This window comes from Amblyraja radiata, chromosome 13 (genome assembly GCF_010909765.2).
Source record: "Amblyraja radiata isolate CabotCenter1 chromosome 13, sAmbRad1.1.pri, whole genome shotgun sequence".
Taxonomy (NCBI): Eukaryota; Metazoa; Chordata; class Chondrichthyes; order Rajiformes; family Rajidae; genus Amblyraja; species Amblyraja radiata.
In genome coordinates this window covers 33,514,724-33,534,123 of record NC_045968.1, presented here as the reverse complement: position 1 = coordinate 33,534,123, position 19,400 = coordinate 33,514,724, and the positions used below count along the sequence as shown (strand labels likewise).

At 45.1% G+C, this 19,400-nt stretch overlaps 1 protein-coding gene across 3 annotated transcripts in view; it reads right to left on the bottom strand.

Annotated features, from left to right (window-relative positions):
* Positions 1-16,370: 16,370 nt before the first annotated feature.
* Positions 16,371-19,400, bottom strand: part of LOC116979829 (tumor protein p63-regulated gene 1-like protein) — a 28,734-nt gene continuing 25,704 nt past the window's right edge. For all 3 annotated transcript variants that reach the window (XM_033031711.1, XM_033031714.1, XM_033031713.1), the window contains one exon: positions 16,371-17,552. In XM_033031711.1, coding sequence (XP_032887602.1) covers positions 17,358-17,552 — 195 coding nt within the window. In that variant the 3' untranslated portion in view covers positions 16,371-17,357. The remainder of the gene's footprint in view (positions 17,553-19,400) is intronic.

The following is a 19,400-nucleotide window of genomic DNA, read 5'->3' as shown; positions in this document are numbered from 1 at the left end:
CCATCACACACAGAGCCAATGTGGTGTGCTGTACTGGGGAATAGTGTTTGCAGCAGCAGCAGCAGCAGTTCAAGAGTAAACATTCATCGGATGGGTTCCTTCTGTGGATCTTCGGAGGACAGTCATCTGTCACAGATGTAGCTGTTTAGCAATTCCCACACACACCCATTTCCTTTCTCTGGAACCTGTTTTTAAATGTGCAACAACAGAGTCATTATTATATGGTACTAAGTTCAGCTAACCTCAGCACAAATTAATAGACTTGACTATCACCTCTGCTAATACGATGTTTTCTCAGTAATCACAAAAGATTGCTGTGTGATTGCTACACTGGACTCGTTCTCCAAGCTCACAGCTGCACAGCTGCTGGTGCTTTCTGAGAAACAGATGAAAGCTAGCAGTGAGTGGGGAGCAGGACATCAGTTCCACATCATTAAATGTTCATTTTTGGGACGTGGGCCTCAGTCACAGCCTTTCTTCAATCTACAAGGCCTTCCGTTCCTAGAAAACACTCATCGAAAACCTGTGAATAGAAAACAAACTATTTCCATCAGTTTCAATGTAAGACCTCGGCTTGCATTCCAGGTCAAAAAGGCCTAAACGCTTAAATGGAATACTAGGAACTGGTATCATAAAATAATATTTAAATTTTAATAAAATGATGACACAAAAGTGAGAGGTTTTGCAGATAGTGAAGATGGTTGTGAACGATTACAGCAGGAACTGGATCGATTGGCCAGGTGGGCGGAGGAATGGTTGATGGAATTGAATATAGAGAAGTGTGAGGTGTTGCATTTTGGGATGTCGAACAAGGGCAGGACCTACACAGTAAATGGTAGACCTCTGGTAGTGCTGTAGAGTACAAGTGCATGGTTCCATGAAGGTCAAGTCGCAGGTAGATAAGGTGGTCAAAAAGGCTTTTGGCACATTGGCCTTCATCAATCAGAGTATTATAGAAGTTGGGAGGTCACGTTGCAGTTGTGTAAGACGTTGGTGAGACCGCATTTGGAATATTGTGTTCAGTTCTGGGCACCATGTTATAGGGAAGATATTCAAGAGTCAAGAGTGTTTTATTGTCATGTGTCCCAGATAGAACAATGAAATTCTTATTTGCTGCAGCACAACAGAATATGTAATCATAATAAATAATATAACAAAAGCTCAGAAAAAAAGAACAAACAATAACAGTGCAATAATAATACTAATAATAGTCTATTGTCGTTCATAGCTTATGAGATTGTAGTGTTTAATAGCCTGATGGCTGTAGGGAAGAAGCTGTTCCTGAACCTGGATGTTACAGTTCTCATGCTCCTGTACCTTCTCCCCGATGACAGTGGTGAGATGAGTGTGTGGCCAGGATGGTGTGGGTCTTTGATGATGTTGCAGCCTTTTTGAGGCAGCGTCCACGATAGATCCCTTCGATGGTGGGGAGGTCTGAGCCGGTGATGGAATGGGCAGTGTTCACAACTTTTAACAGTCTTTTCCGCTCCTGGACGTTCAAGTTGCCGAACCAGGCCACGATGCAACCAGTCAGTATGCTCTCTACTGTGCACCTGTAGAAGTTCAAGAGAATCCTCTTTGACATACCGAATCTCCGTAATCCTCTCCGGAAGTAGAGGCGCTGATGTGCTTTCGTTATGATTGCATCAGTGTGCTGGGTCCAGGAAAGATCGTCGGAAATATGCACGCCTAGGAATTTGAAGTTTTTGACTCTCTCAGCCATCGTCCCATTGATGTGAACAGGATTGTGGGTCCTCAACCTTCCTCTTCCAAAGTTCACAATCAGTTCATTGGTTTTACTTTCATTGAGAACCAGGTTGTTGTGCTGGCACCATATGGTCAGTCAGTCGATCTCACTTCTATACTCTGACTCATCACCATCTGTAATTCGTCCCACAACGGTGGTGTCGTCAGCGAACTTGAAAATGGAGTTCGCACTGTGTCCGGCTGCACAGTCATGAGTATAGAGCAGGGGCTGAGCACGCAGCCTTGAGGTGCTCCCGTACTGATTATCACTGAGGGTGAAGTGTTTCTGTGGGGTGGGAGATTGCAACCTTCACGTAGGCCACCCTGTTTTCACCAATGCAATCAATCTGGTGAACACAATCAAATAAGATTAAATAGAAAAAGTTGTCGTACAACTTTTGGCTGTGCACGCCATACGCAAGAAGAAGTGTTTCTGCCAATTCGAATAGACTGTGGTCTGTGGATGAGGAAGTCGAGGATCCAATTGCAGAAGGATGCGCAGAGACCCAGTTCCGTGAGTTTCGTAACCAACTTTTTTTTTCTTTTTTTTTTTTTAATTAATCAAAAAATTTATTCAATTATTAAAAAATAATATTTACACTACAATAAAACAAGCCAGAACCCACCACCATAATACAATACAAACATGTATCCATAATAAACTACTATACAACTATGTTACAATCCTTGTTGAGGATACATTCAACACCCTGCGGAGCCCAGTGGTCCCGGAACTCCCTCAGGGTGCCCGTAGACAGCGCGTATTCCCTTTCTAACCCCACCCAGGCACGGACGTAACCCCGGAAAAGAGGCAGGCAGCCGGCTCGGGTAGAGCCCTCCACCGCCTGGCGCCGTGACTCGCGGATGGCCAGCTTGGCCAGGCCCAGGAGCAACCCAACCAGGACATCTTCAGCCCTACCCTCTCCCCTACGCACTGGGTGTCCAAAGATGAGGTTGGTGGGTGAAAAATGCAGCCAGAAGGCAAGGAGCAGCCCCTTTAGGTATTGGAACAGTGGTTGCAGCCTCACGCACACCATGTACACGTGGTACACAGACTCTTCCAGCCCGCAAAAGTGGCAGGCGGCTGGCGAGTCTGAGAACCGCGAGAGAAACAGGTTGCAGGGAACACCTCGGTGCAATACCCTCCACTCCAGGTCCCCAATGTAGAGGGGGAAAATCCCTGCGTAGAGGGACCCCCACCGTCGTAACCAGCTTGGAGAGGATGATGGCATTGAACGCCGAGCTGTAGTCTATAAACAACAGCCTGACATACAGTGGCTTGCAAACGTTTTCATACCCTTTGAACTTTTCCACATTTTGTCACGTTACAACCACAAACGTAAATGGGATTTTATTGGGATTTTATGTGATAGACCAACACAAAGTGGCGCATAATTGTGAAGTGGAAGGAAAATGATATATGGTCTTCAAATCTTTTTACAAATAAAAAACTGAAAAGTGTTGCATGCAAAGTATTCAGCGCCCTTTACTCTGATACCCCTAAATAAAATCCAGTGCAACCAATTGCCTTCAGAAGTCACCTAATTAGTAAATAGTGTCCACTTGTGTGTAATCTAATCTCAGTATAAATACAGCTGTTCTGTGAAGGCCTCAGAGGTTTGTTAGAGAACATTAGTGAACAAACAGCATCATGAAGCCCAAGGAACACACCAGACAGGTCAGGCATAAAGTTGTGGAGAAGTTTAAAGCAGGGTTAGGTTATAAAAAAAATATCCCAAACTTTGAACATCTCATGGAGCACTGTTCAATCCATCATCCGAAAATGGAAAGAGTATGGCACAACTGCAAACCTACCAAGACATGGCCGTCCACCTAAACTGACAGGCCGGGCAAGGAGAGCATTGATCAGAGAAGCAGCCAAGAGGCCCATGGTAACTCTGGAGGAGCTGCAGAGATCCACAGCTCAGGTGGGAGAATCTGTCCACAGGACAACTATTAGTCGTGCACTCCCCAACTCGGGCCTTTATGGAAGAGTGGCAAGAAGAAAGCCATTGTTGAAAAAAAGCCATAAGAAGTCCCGTTTGCAGTTTGCCACAAGCCATGTGGGGGACACAGCAAACATGTGGAGGAAGGTGCTCTGGTCAGATGAGACCAAAATTGAAGTTTTTGGCCTAAATGCAAAACGCTATGTGTGGCGGAAAACTAACACTACACATCACCCTGAACACACCATCCCCACTGTGAAACATGGTGGTGGCAGCATCATGCTGTGGGGATGCTTTTCTTCAGCAGGGACAGGAAGCTGGTCAGAGTTGATGGGAAGATGGATGGAGCCAAATACAGGGCAATCTTGGAAGAAAACCTGTTAGAGTCGCTCTCCATGCAATCTGACTGAGCTTGAGCTATTTTGCAATGAAGAATGGGCAAAAATTTCAGTCTCTAGATGTGCAAAGCTGGTAGAGACATACCCCAAAAGACTTGCAGCTGTAATTGCAGCGAAAGGTAGTTCTACAAAGTATTGACTCAGGGGGGCTGAATACTTTTGCACGCCACACTTTTCAGTTTTTTATTTGTAAAAAAATTTGAAAACCATGTATCATTTTCCTTCCACTTCACAATTATGCACCACTTTGTGTTGGTCTATCACATAAAATCCCAATAAAATACATTTACGTTTGTGGTTGTAACGTGACAAAATGTGGAAAAGTTCAAGGGGTATGAATACTTTTGCAAGCCACTGTAAGTGTTTTTATTGTCAAGCTTGAAAGGGTTCAGAGAAGATTTACGAAGATGTTGTCAGGACTAGAGGGTGTGAGCTATTGGGAGAGGTTGAGTAGGCTGGGTCTCTATTCCATGGAGCGTAGGAGGATGAGGGGAGATCTCATAGATGTATACAAACCATGAGAGGAATAGATCAGGTAGATGCACAGAGTCTTTTGCCCAGAGTAGAGGAATTGAGGACCAGAGGACAAAGGTTCAAGGTGAAGGGAAAAATATTTATTGGGAATCCGTGGGGTAACTTTTTCACACAAACGGTGGTGGGTGTATGGAACATGCTGCCAGAGAAGGTAGTTGAGGTTGGGACTATCCCATCGTTTAAGAAACAGTTGGGAAGGTATATGGATAGGACAGGTTTGGAGGGTTATGGACCAAGCATAGGCAAGTGGGACTAGGGTAGCTGGGACGTGGACGAGTTGGGCCGAAGGGCCTGTTTCCACATTGTCTCACTCTATGACTCTAAATGAAAAATTAAGATAATAGGAACAAAAACATAATGTGCTTTCATCATCAAATGAATCATGTGAGTTCCTGAGGTTTGGCCTTCCCCCAGTTTGAGCCATTTATTCCTGGTCTATCCCAATTTTTTTCAAAAAACACTTTGAAATATATATTATGGTCACTATCTCCAAGATGCTCCCCCACTAACATCCTCTCTTCCTGACTGGCTACCTTCCCCAAGGTACGGATGCTCTTTCCGTTGTTGGTCTCTGTATAAACTGAGTCAAAAAGATCCTTGCCACACCTCTAAAATGTCACCCTCTCTCAGGCCTTCTATGATAAAGCACTTCCAGTTAACTTGTTCACCAAAAGCTTACTTTTTTAAATTGTATTAATTACATTAAGCTTAGTGTAAATGCGTGTAAGCTTGCTATGACTGCTTCGAGAAGATGCAATCCTCAGAACTGCAGGGACACGTTGAAACCACCTTGAAGAATGCATAGAATAAACTCTGATGAATTTCAATAACAAACCTAGAGCCGCGGACTGAACAAAGACCAAACAGAATGAGCTGAAGCACAGAGTACATTTAGGATAACAATTGAGGAGCCTTGAGACGTCAGGAATGGGGTACTGATTGTGGATGATCAACCATGATCACATTAAATGGCGGTGCTGGTTCGAAGGGCTGAATGGCCTACTCCTGCACGTATTGTCTGTTGTCTATTGTTACATTAAAAGAGGCTTTGTACATCGAGGTCATATCATAAAAACTCAATGGAGTGACAGCAAAAGGTGTAAATCAAGAGATACCTATTCCATTTGGTGCAGTGCCCCATACTCCCTCCCCTTCCATTCCCAGAGGGATACAGTATGCAGATGGGGACTGGCTGAAGACGAGATCAGACATGACCCTAATCTCTCAAGGAAAATGGGTTGTTTCAGGGTTGAGTGATATCTAAACAGCTGAGGAAATTGATGCTGATCTTGTTCACCGAACTACCATGTGACTGGACACAAGGTACCCGATTATACCTCTCCAGATGGCAGTTATGAGCCCACTGTCTTGGCATGGGACTGCAATCACATATTGACTGTAGGTTGGGCTGCTGGATTCCTTCCTGATGGAACATTAGTGAGTCAGCCAGGTTTGGCCTTCAGTCTGACAACTTCTCATCCAGTTTAACCAAGGAATAAAGCTCCAGGTGCTGAAACCTGAAACAAAACCAGAAATGCTGGAAGAACTTAGCCAGTCGAGCAGCGTCTGAGAAAGAGACACAAAGTGTTGGAGTAACTCAGCGGGCCAGCATCTCTGGAAAAAGTGGATAGGAGACGTTTCGGAGCGGGACCTTTCTTCAAATTGATTTTAGAGGGAAGATGAGGCAGCTGGAAAAGAGATGGGGCAGGACAAAGCATCAGACAGCTATCAACAATCCAAGGACCCCAGTGAGTCAGACAGATGTTGACAATACCAGGGACCCAGTGACTCAGATGTCGACAATCCCAGAGCTATTCCCTTTCTTGGTCTCTGCTGCTTTGCCTCATTCTCTATTTTTCACACCCTATTTCACCCTCTTTGTCTCCCCTCCTTCCATTTTTCCATATCCTTTCCCTCCCTCTATTCTTTCTGTCTCTCTACCTGCCCCCCACCTCTGGGATTCTTCCCACTCTGCCTCTTCAACGTCATCTCCATGCCCACCATTTGTCAATCTAAACAGCTATAAAGATGACATAAATATTAAATAGATTAATCAATTAATAAAATAATTCCACTAATTACTTCTCCCCAGTAAAGCAGGGTAGGCTCAGGGTAAGTAAGGTAACACTGAGTCCAGTACAGAATGTTAGTAAGGGAAGGTTGAGAATCAGATTCACTGTTTCCATCCCAAGTCTGTGCCGGGTGAGTTTTGTGGGGCCGTTTCTGCACTGAGGTTTTAAAAAAAATCAAAATAAACTTTATTCAGAATAAAAAATATATTCATAACACGAACTGTGCAAAAATCCTTCCGACATTCTCGGAGGCTCTGCACACATTCATTTACGCAGTATCGTAGTGTTAACAAATATTTCACCTGACTCCCTTGCCATTCATGTGCCCCCTGGGGAGATATCCCTTCCCTCATTTGCGGGGGTCTCCACCACAACCTGCCGTAGTGGAAGGCCCCTAGACCGTGGTCCTCCACCACTGAGCCTTGACATTGGCTGCACCGAGCTTCTGTGTGACCCTCAGCACGTACCCCTGCAGTCTGGAGTTGGCTGATGGACTGATGGACATCGCACTCTGCTGGGAGGTCAACAAAGTTCGGGCAGACCAAGTGAAATTTCTGCCTGTCTTGGTTTAGGAAACCAGATAGGAAGGTAATGGTTCATGGGTATCAAGAGCAAGCGGTAGGCTTTACAGTCAGGGTGAGTGTGAAGCTGGAATGAGAGGGTGAGAGGAGGCAAGCCAGGGTGCGCTGTAAATTAATGCAGCAGACTGCTGGTACCTCTAATGCGTGGAGAACAGGTATCCAGACCTTAGCTCAGAGCACAGAACTGCAACCACTTTAGCAAAGTTTCAAGAGCATGGCCACAACAAAGTCTTGTCGTGATCAAGGGAACACATTGTGTGTGCATAAACAGGGTGGAATGCTTTCCATGGGTAAGATTAAGCACAGGGAATAAGCCAAAAGGCAAGGTGTAGTTAAATCTGGTTTAACAAGCCCGCAGCGACTTCACCTGCACGTTCAGCAGGCTAGACGTTCGTTCCCACAACTTCCAAAACTGCAGTGCTGTTGAAAATTGCCTTAACCCAGAAAGAAGAATTTTATTTTGGGGTATGTGCAAACTCCACACAAACACCACCCAAAGTCAGGGTCCAACCCATGTCACTGGAGTTGTACAGCAGCAGCACTATTCTCTGCATGACTATATGACTTTTTAAATGTTAAATTTCTCCTAATTATATCAACTGCATTGGAACTTACAACAATAAGATTTTCAACCAAACTGCTGAGAAACAGTTCTGATTAACTACAGAACAATAGGTCCCATTTCCCCTAAAACCACACAATTTAAAGGGCCAACTCTCAATCCACATTACCAGTCCACAGTGACCTTCAGTGACCACAAACATGTGCCTTAACTGTTTTGCCCATTGAGCTCAGGGTTAAGTTCATTGTAGACAGCTTTGCTGATGTCTACCATATCTGGCTTCACCTCGCTGCTGTGTTAGGAATGTTCTCTAGCTCCACACTCAAGGAGAGGAGACTTCTTAAGTCTGCAGGAGGGAGCAGACTGGGGTGAGTACCTGCATGCCCAGCTGGGGGGCTTCCCCAGACTGCAGGAAGTCAGGGCCTGCATTCTTTAGCTGATACGGATTTCCCTCCAACCTACAGATTTTCTCTTCACCAAACTCTCGGTGTCCCTCTGACCCTGAGATCACTCTCCCACCCCTCCCATCGTTGCAACATCCATTCATTTAATGGCAACACACCACTGTAACTAGAAGTGTTGTTTGTACAGTGGATGTTCCTGCAGAATTGGCTGCTGTGGTCACACCTGCTGTGGCTGTGCTACACACTATCATCTTCAGCAGATAAATAGTGAATGGCAGGAGGAAACTTATACAGCCAGTGTCAACATGTTCCTTGTTCTGTGAGTCTTGCAAATGAGATCCCTGCTACATGATTTCAATGCAATTTTCAGGTGACCCACAATGCTCACTTAACCCTAAAGCATGGAGATATACAGTAGAAATCTCTAGGGCACCATCTCCCTCTACAGACTGTATCTGAATGTTACACTACAATCGACCAGCAGGATGGGAGATATCTACTCAAGTGCTGCTAATATTACTCAGTCGGAGGCACTCCTTACACGAGCCACACCTAGTAGAGGAAAGGAACCACAGCTGAGATTTTTGATGCATGAAAGAGCAGTGCTTTTTGGAAGTGACACAGGCAATGAGGTGTAATGGCTGGTGGTTAGATTGCAGGCAGACAGGCAAACGTGTTGCATTTTTCTCCAAGGTGGGACTCGTGCCGTTTTCTTTTGACAAAACCTGGGCTCTCTCACACACACTTGACCAATGAAGAGTCTGAATCTCAACCAACATGTGATAATTGTTCATTAGTTCATCCAACCCCCCCCTCCCCCCCAAAAAAAACAAAAAGAGGCAAATTTAACTGAATTTAATGCCTTAATCAATGTAGAATGGGAATGAGAGTTCAAGAATAGAAAGCACCAAGGCCCAAGAAGAAAGTAAAAACAGGAGATGGTTTTAGATGGGTCCATCTAACAACAACCCTTGCGTAACCCCACTGTACTGCCTCACCTACACTACCTCAGCTTTCCAAACAGGGTTTACATTTTAATTCCCAAGCTGTATCCATTTCTTGATTATCCTAATTGTCTCTGAACACATTATAATTTTTTGGTTCTGCATTTGCTCTGACCTTGGTGTTGTGAAATCATGCCATGCATTGTTGAGAACTAGACACACCGCATTTGCACTCAGAACCACAGCTGAGACTGAGAGCACTTACACTGTGGCTGTTGGAGCTGACTGACAAACAGAATCTCGATTCCACTTGGCTGAGCCCAAAGAGAACATGAAGAGGTTTTTTCACAACTTCCCAAATACTGTGAGACTCCAATAATCTGCTGTTCAATGGTTCAGATATCCTGACTTGAGGGGGGATCTTATAGAAACTTACAAAATTCTTAAGGGGTTGGACAGGCTAGATGCAGGAAGATTGTTCCCGATGTTGGGGAAGTCCAGAACAAGGGGTCACAGTTTAAGGATAAAGGGGAAATCTTTTAGGACTGAGATGAGAAAAACATTTTTTACACAGAGAGTGGTGAATCTCTGGAATTCTCTGCCACAGAATGTAGTTGAGGCCAGTTCATTGGCTATATTTAAGAGGGAGTTAGATGTGGCCCTTGTGGCTAAAGGGATCAGGGGGTATGGAGAGAAGGCAGGTACAAGATACTGAGTTGGATAATCAGCCATGATCATATTGAATGGCGGTGCAGGCTCGAAGGGCCGAATGGCCTACTCCTGCACCTATTTTCTATGTTTCTATGTTTCTATGACTGTTCAGCATCTGGCTCACCAGATCCCTATTCCCGCATTTTAGTGCCCCGCTGAGTTTATATGGAGTGAGGAACAGGGCCCTGGTGAGTGAGAATGGGGCCATGAATCTGTGTTTCCAGCTCCCTGTTTAAACCCACCAGGTCTGATTCCCACTTTCCTTTTAAACTCACAAGGGGCCCATTCCTATGATCCCTTTAAACCCACCAGGACTTGTTCCCCCACTCCTTAGAGCCCCAGTGAGTTTATGAGAAAGAAGGCAATGAACATCAATGAACACTCAAAGGAGGTGAGGACATGAGCCCTGGTAAATATATTCCTATCATCCTTTTTCAACTCACGAGGGCCCCAGTTCCATGTTCCTTGAGTTTCTAAAGAGTGAGGAGATGGGGTCAAAATGGGTTAAAAGAATTACAGGAACAGGGAGGGCCCTGGTGAATTTATGTTGCCAGTACTCCTGTTAAGCTCATTGAGGCCTAATTCCTGTGTTCCGTTCAAAACATTAGGGTCCTTTGTCTCATGCTCCCTTCATGTTTGCCAGGTTTTGTTCTCGGAACTCTTTAAATTTGCCTGGTTGATTGAAAACTCTATTATACTTCTGTGGAATGTCTAAAAAAAAGTGAATTAAAAGTGGGTTCTAGTACAGAAAAATGACAAGTTCAGCAACACCAAAGTATCAGGATGCAGGGTTATTGGAGTTTTCTATATTGTGAAGAAAAAGACCATCTGAAGGGCTGTCCAAGTTCTTTGTGCTGGGGTATAGATCTGTCTTCTCCATGGATTGTCACCTTGTCGTGGTGGAGAAGCTTGTGTGGTCCTGAGATCCTGAGAGCGATGCCGTCTGGAGCTATGCTCCTGGTTGGGCCACCCATGGCGGTAAGATCAAGGCGGAGGTCTCTGACAAAGAGCAATCCAACCAAGACCTCAATGGTGGAACAGGTGGAGGATGATGGCTGACTCTAGTGGAGCATCACAATGGCTGGGAAGGCGGATGAAGGCTGCAGCAGAAAAGGGTCCCCGGTCGTCTTGGACTCCATGCCACTGGATCCTGATCCAGATCTGTCAAGGGCCGTGTGGTGGCTGTCAGTGCACCAGTCTCCCCACGTTAAACAAAGTCACGCACAGGCGTCCTCCATGAGAGGACAGTCATACTCGTTTCAAATGACCGCCGATGATCGATCTGTGGCTACAATGACAGGATTTACTCTGGGAAGGAGTCCTTTGCTGTGCAGTCAGGGGTCGCAGGCTTAAAGTGATGAACTCACAGTGAAATTGGGCTCCATTTTCCATTACCCCACACGGAATTCACACAACTATGGACAATGCAATTTGTGTTGCAACATTAATTGTTGCTTTAAGGCTTTTACCCTTTAAGATTGTGTGATGTGACACCAGGCTGCGTAGGAAGTTGCAGACTTTTCCCACACTGCGAGGCTGCTCCATTTTACAGAAACATGACTCACCCCTGATAGACACAAAATGCTGAAATAACTCAGCGTGACAGGCAGCACCTCTGGAGAAAATGAATAGGTGACGTTTCCGGTCGAGTATCTTGCTAAAGACTAGGACTATATTCCTTGAAGCACACTAGGATCAGGAGGGGGTGATCTTATAAAGGTGTATAAGGTTATGGGAGGAATAGATAGAGTAGATGCACAGAGTCTTTTATCCAGAGTAGGGGAAACAAGAACTAGATGACATAGGTTTAAGTTGAGAGGGGAAAGATTTTATAGGTATCTGAGGGACAATTCTTTCACATATAGGGTGGTGGGAATATGGAATGAGCTGCCAGAAGAGGGAGTTGAAGCAGTTCTGTAATAACATTTAAAAAACATTTGCGCAGGTACATGAATAGGAAAGGTTGAGAGGAATATGAGCAAAATGCAGGCAGATGGGACTAGTATAAATGGGGCAGCTTGGTCATTGGTGTAAGTTGGGCCGAAGGGCCTGTTTCCATGCTGTACGACTCTATGACCATCAACACTTTTCCTGTCCTACTAGAGTCTCTAACACTCTCGTGCATTGTTACACAACCATCAAAGACACCTATTGCTCCATCCCCTGCCCGCATTTTGTTAAATCAGACCATCAGGCCGTGTTCCTACTTCCCGATTACGTGAAACTGAAGCAGGAGGCTCCAGTGCAGAAAGTTGTACATTGCTGGTCTGAGGAAACATATGAGATCCTTTGCGGCTGCTTTGAGTCAGCGGACTGGTCCATATTTTAAGACTCTGCAGTTGACTCACATTAGTATGCCACTTCCATTACAAACATTATCAGTACGTTTGTAAAGGAGTGCATGGCAAAGAAGTCAATCCGAGTGTTCCATAACTGGAAACCATGGATGAAATGCAAGACCCGCACCCTTACAAAGACCAAGTCTGAAGCACTCAGGTTGGGTGATCCTGACCTATACAGGAAATCTAGGTAACCAATGCAAAGGTATCAGGGATGCCATGAAACAATTCTAGACCAACCTAGACTAACCACACGATACCCATCTATTGTGGCAAGGCTTGCATGCTTCAACGGGCTAAATGGGAAGGCAAGCAGAATCGCTGGCAACACCGTGTCGCTCCGCCATAAACTCAATGCATTCTATGCTCGGTTTGAACAGGAGATAAGTAGAATGGAGGCACCTGCCGCAGCAGCAACCTCAGATGCCCACCTGTACCCCCACAGTCGCTATCACAGACATCAGATCAGCCTTCCTGACTGTGAACCCACGGAAAGCAACTGGCCCAGATGGAGTCCCCAGCCGTATCTTCAGAACCTGCATGGACCAGCTGGCAGGAACATTGCAGATATCTTTAACATCTTCCTAGTCCAATCCAAGGTTCCCACTTGCTTTAAGAAGACCAGTACCAAAGAAATCCAAGGCAGTGTGGCTTAATGACTATTTTGCCGTGATCTGCTGCAAAGACTCCCACGGCAGACTCCTATTTATTGACTATAGCTCCGCCTTCAACACCATGATTCCAACCAAACTTATCTCCAAACTCCTGGACCGAGTAGACAGCACTGCCCTCTGCCACTGGATCCTCGACTTCTGACCCATAGATCACAATCAGTAAAGATAGGTGACAAGATATATTCCACGATAATTCTCAACACTAAATCCCAGCAAGGTTACATTCTCAGCCCCATGCAACACTCACTACACACTCATGACTATACAGCCAAATTCTGCTTGAACTCTATATACAAGTTTGCAGATGACACCACTGTGATGGGCTGGATCTCTAACTATGATGAGATGAAGTACAGAAGGAGATAGAGAACTTAGTAGTATAGTGTCAAAACAATAACCTTCCCCTCCTGACCTGCTGAGTTACTCCAGTACTTTGTGTCTTGTTTTGTGAATCGGCATCTGAGGTTCCTTGTATGACCGTCCCTCCACGTCAACAAAACAAAGGAGCTGGTCATCGACTTGAGGACGTAGGGTGGAGTACACGCCCCAGTCTGTATCAATGGAGCTGAAGTGAGAGCTTCAAGTTCCAAGGCGTAAATATCACCAACAATTTGTCCCCGTCCACCCACATTGATGCTGCAGCCAAGAAAGCACACCACCACCTCTGCCTCCTCAGAAAGCGAAGGAAATTTGGCACGTTGCCAATGACAGTTACCAGTTTTTTTCTGCAGATGAACTTTGGAAAACATCCTATCCAGATTCATCACAGCTTGGTTTTGTCAACTGCTCTGCCCAAGATCACAACAATCGGCAGAGAGTCACACTACTGCAGAGTGCACTACAATATTTGCAACATTCTGCTGTTTAGCACTTGTTGCTGTATTTATTGTTCCATTTATCATTACCATGTGTACCGTATCCTGGTGTGTATCACAATAAAGGGAACTATACTAAATTAACTAAAATGACCGCAATTGCTTATACTTAACACATTTCCTTTTTAATAAAAATGAACTGCTACAAGCATGTGGTGCAAAACAACCTAAATAATTAATTGTGTCATAACCGGGTGAAGGGTGGGTAAAGATACGAAGGAGGCATATCCCTTTCAATTTCTCTTGTTTTTTCCCTTTTCTCTTTCTCTTTCCTCTATTCTTTTTCTTTCTGCTTATTTCTCATCACCTTCTTTCCTTTTTCGAGCTATATAATATTCTCTATCTCTATATTTCTTGCTTTTCTTACTCTTTTTTTTTTTCTACTATTAAATTTAAAATAAGAAGTTGTACATGAAATGTAATATGTTATTTATGACTTATATTATTGTACATCACTTCTAATAAAAATATTAAAAAAAAAAAAGAAAATAAGAACTGCACCTGCTGATTTATACCTAATATTGAAACAAAGTGCTGGAGTAACTCAGCAGGGCAGGTAGAAAATGGAGAAAATAGATAGATGGCATTTCAGGTCGTGACCTTCCTTCAATGTTTCCTTTTTATTCTGATTAAACCTTTAACATTCTTTGTCATCCAAGGTTCTCCAATCTTATCATCTTTGCCTTTTCGCCATCCGGAACATGCTGGCCCTCTTTCCAACCCCTGTTTAACAGACTCCCACTTGTCAGTTGTTGTTTTATCCACAAACATCTGCTCCTGCTATTGACATCAGTCTATCATCACTGTTCCCCCACCGACACTTCCACCATCTGCCCAAGGACTTTTGCGTGCTGCCTCCATGGAAACGGAACAAATTCTGCCCCATCTAAGCCCAATAAAAGAAACAAGAAACACAGCAGTCTTGACAGGGAGGAATTTGGGTAGAATAATTCATAGAGCAAGACAGCATAGAAACAGGCCCTTCGGCCCAACTCCTCCATGCCAACCCATTTCCTCATAGAAGAATCTAGAATTACAGATTTACAAATTAAGGATCCCCAATTTTACACAGGGATGCCAATTTTCTCTCTCTCTCAAAGGGTCACGAGTCTTGTGAACGTTTTTTGGCAAAGGGCAGTGGAATTAATGCAGATACTGAATGCTTTTGAGACAGTGATCGATAAGTTGGTGATAAGACAGGGCTGGAGGGGAATGTGGAGTTGAAATTACAATCGATTCTGCCATGATTTCCCCAAGTGCTGGGGCAGGATTGAGGGGCTAAGTGGCCTACTGCTCTGAATGAGTGTGCTGGGAAACAGAAATGGTGCTGAGCTGTTGCGAGGTCAGGTACACGACTCTGTGCCAATTATGTTTAGGAATTAGAAATAAAAACCAAATGGCATTTAAGTGGCCTTGATTTTGTATTGGGTATGAAAGGGTCATGGTTACCGTGTGTGTGTGTGGAGTTACACCTATCACATGACTGGAATTCTTCCTTAGGTCATTTTTGGAGTTTGTGGTAAACAACCTGCACCTGTCCCAGATCCGAGTGGATAACGTTGCAGCCTCTCTCCATTCGGAGAATGTGTTTCCCATTTGTTGCGCGGTTCAGCTGTTGAACTAAATAGCTGACATTTTGGGAGCGGAGAGGCCTGGTGAACAAGGTGGGGCAGCATTGCTCACAGTGTCAGTCGGGCCAAGACATAATGGACATGTCAGGGTGGAGGAGCCCAGGGTGTAATCTCACATGCACCAAGGGACAGCGCATGGATCAGAATAGGACAGCACTGCATCATAGACTGACGCTCCCATCCTTGCTCATCACCACACCTTCGACCCAGCCACCAGCTTCTCCTTCAGGCAGCACCACAGGCCCAGGGCACACCTTTGCCAGGAACCTCAGTGTCCGCACTCCTGCACTCACTGCCAACAGTTCCAGGTTGCTGCACAACAGACACCGGACTTCTTTAAGATCAAAGGACACAGGAGCAAGATTAGGCCATTTGGTGCTTCATTTAGGAAGATGGGAGGTAATCCTCATTGTCCCTCACTTTCCCCACTCTCAGGGCAGGGGAAACTAGGAAGCTGGAAAGAAGAGCAAACCCTACACAGACAACACCCAAGGTCAGGATTGAAGCAGGTCACTAATGCTGTGAGGCAGCATCTCAACTTGCAACACCACTGTGTCGCCTTAATTTGCTCACGTTGTATATTCACCCCTTTTATCATCTTTTGAGCCCAAGCTGAGCTTTGTAAAACTCATCCAGCATTGTCTTGGCGACAGGAGGTAGAGGGTAGTGGTTGAGGTGCATTTGTCTGACTGCAAGTCTGACCAGAGGTGTGTGATAGGGACCCGTGCTGGAACCTCTGGTGATTGTCACATCTATAATGGCTTGGACGAGCATGGAGGTGGACTGATTAGCAAACTGATGACACAAAAAAGAGGGCTTTACTGCACAACATGTCACTCCAATGAGGCCATTGATGTGCTAACGTCTGTTATTGAACACAGATTTGTCCCTGAGTAAAGGTTGTGGAAAATATTGAGCTCCAGTGTCGTGACAACGTGAGGCAGAGGCAGAGGCAGGATGCAGAAACACGCTTTATTTGACCAATATACAGTTACATTGATATAAATGTTACAGCAATCACACATATTAGAAGTAGGAGCCAGACTAAGGAACTATGAGAAACCCCTCTAATGTAACAGCTTGATAAAAGGTCACCATGGTGTCAGATTGTCCCCAGGGATGAATTATCAGAAAACATCTGGCTACAGCTGCAATTATTTGGGGCAAAGGGGATGTGTCTTTGGTATTGTTCTAGGTACTTGTGTAGTACACCTGTCACTGAATATCAGTGAGGTCTGCTGCTGCTGCTGTTTGATCCACACTGTCCAACGCTGGGTGTTCATGTGTGGCTGGCCTTGGCCAGTGGTCTCCCCTGCACCGGTGACAACATGGCAAGGTGCCTGGGGCAGCTGGAGGGGGCTCCTGCAAGGTACAGAGTAACCGTGGATGTTCCCCACTGGCAGCCCCCTCACATGCAGCCTTGGTGGGCACAGGCCCCTCCAATCAGTGGCAATGGCAACGAGCGTTATGAGTTAGAGAACTGCAGAGAGGACCTATCGGAGGTCTGATTTGCCGCAACATTCAAGGCTTGGATTGTTGAACCACAAGAGCAAGCTGTGGATGGTCTGTACTTTGCGTTTGTCTATCTTTGCTTACCTGCCGTTTGGGCACCCAGGGTTTAGCCTGATTCAGTGTTCAGTTACAAATCTGTAGTTTGGTAAAAAAACAAACCACTGGAAGAACTAACTCAGTGAGCCAGGCAGCATCTGTGGAGGGAGATGCTGCCCAACCCACTGAGTTCCTCCAGCACGTGGTGTTTTGCTCAGGATTCCAGCAGCTGCAGTTTCTTGTGTGTCCTGTAGGATGGTGAGTTGCTTTGATTACGTATACATGTGGCTGATCAAGGTCTGTGGTATGTGATTATTAATGACAATACACTGATTCAAGTGCAAGTGAAGGGACACTGGGCGAGGTTGCAGCAGGTGGAGATGATGTTGGCCCTAGAACCCCACCGAGCCCCGGGCCAGTGAGTAGCCAAGCTTGTTTTGATTGCTGATGAGGGAGATGAGCCCAACGTAGGTATCAATGACGATGGGACGATTCAAGATAAGTGCCCCATTGGCTCTGCCGGGAACTGGGTCCACTCCATGGGCTCTTTGGACGGCAGCAGCAAGCTGAGCTTGAAACATTTCCAGCTGTGGAAAAACCAGAAGATGAGAACACAGAGTGGGAGGAAGCAGGCTGGTGAAGAAATACAGAGAGCTGAAACCATCACAGTCACGTCACAGAACATTTACAACATACCAGGCCATTCTGACCATCACATCTATACTGGTGGAAAAAGCCACGACTGGTCTGCCCTGACCTAATGGACTCGCTGGGCATCCATTGCTGAGCTTCTGAAACAGAGCCACAGAAAGGAAGTATACAATAATGGCTACTTTGACTTTATGATCAACCTTTACTGGTGCACGGTTGGGACCCAGTGCTTTTGGAAGGAGGTGAAAGTCTTGGAAAAAGATGGAAAAAGTTGATCTCACTAGTTCCATGCTAGTGGAGGTCGAGGGGAGATGTCCATGATCATGAGCAGTCTCAGCAGATAACAGGAAAGACACCAAGTAGAATGCAAGGGGAAACCTAATCCTATGTGTGGATTCCATCTCAGCTGAGCCTAGTGAGGTTTAGGGATACCTTAAATGGCAGAGAGGCTATTAGGCATGTAGACGTCTGGCGAATTAATAAGAACTGCCTGCTTTGCCTGCCCCATCCTTTTAATCACTCACTGAAGCCAGAAATGTAAGTGTAAATCAAGTGAAATGTCTGGGGGGCTGTTGGGGATTCTAGGATTTGGGAACTAACCAATCCCCTACAACAGGACAGCAGTGTAAACAGTAACTGAGGTTTGCAGCAACATATATTCCTCTTGCCCCAATTCCCTGACGCCTTCACACCTACTGAAATACAATTTATTAACCCTCTTCCCCAGTTCTGCTGAAGGACTTTCAGCCTGAACTCTCAACTCAGTTTATCCCTCTACAGAGGTACGAGAGCCTGCGGATGCTGGAAACTGGAAGGGCCTCAATTCAAAACGTTATCTGTCCATTTCCCTCCACAGGTACTGCCTGACCGCAGACTGCAATCTCTCCCATTTTAGTTTTCTCCACAGATACTGCCTGACCCACTGTGTGTTTCTGTTTTTGTTTCAGATTTCCAGCGTCTGCAGTTTGTTAATGTCCAGTAACTAATCTCATTGCTAGCTCCATTTAGATTGAGATGTAATTGTGTCTAATTGTGATTTAATCACATGGTGAAGTTTAGCAATTTACAGGTGTTTTGACAAAAACACTAATAGCTTCCGGCATTGCCAGACCTGAGAAAAGCGAGCCAGTTCATTTAAATACTGTGAGAACAAAATCCAGTTTAGCGACTCTATGCCAATAAAGACATTAAACAGTGATTGTGCACCGTAATTTCATTAAAGCTTATTTGCCTAAGGTGGAATTGAAAGTGCAGGTTTAAACTGTGGGAACCAGCAGTGACTAACAGCTGAAGAATGCTCAGAAGGTTAGGCTGTGGTTGAGATGACAGCTTACATCACTTACTGTTGGCCAAGTGTGTAGAGAAACCACACACAAGAACAAATAAACAGGAGCAGGAGTGGGCCACCAGCACTTCAAACCTTCCTGCCGTTCAACATGGTTACTGCTGATCTACACTGAACTCCTCTGCCACTCCCCGATCACCCTCAATCTTTTGAAAATATATCCTCCTATATATACAGTATATATACACATACACACACACAATATATATATATGTGTGTGTGTGTGTGTGTGTGTGTGTGTGTGTGTGTGTGTGTGTGTGTGTGTATATATATATATACAATCGAAGGTAGACAAAATTGCTGGTGCGGCAGCATCTATGGAGCCAAGGAAATAGGCAACGTTTCGGGCTGAAACGTTGCCTATTTCCTTCGCTCCATAGATGCTGCCGCACCCGCTGAGTTTCTCCAGCAATTTTGTCTACCCTATATATATATACTA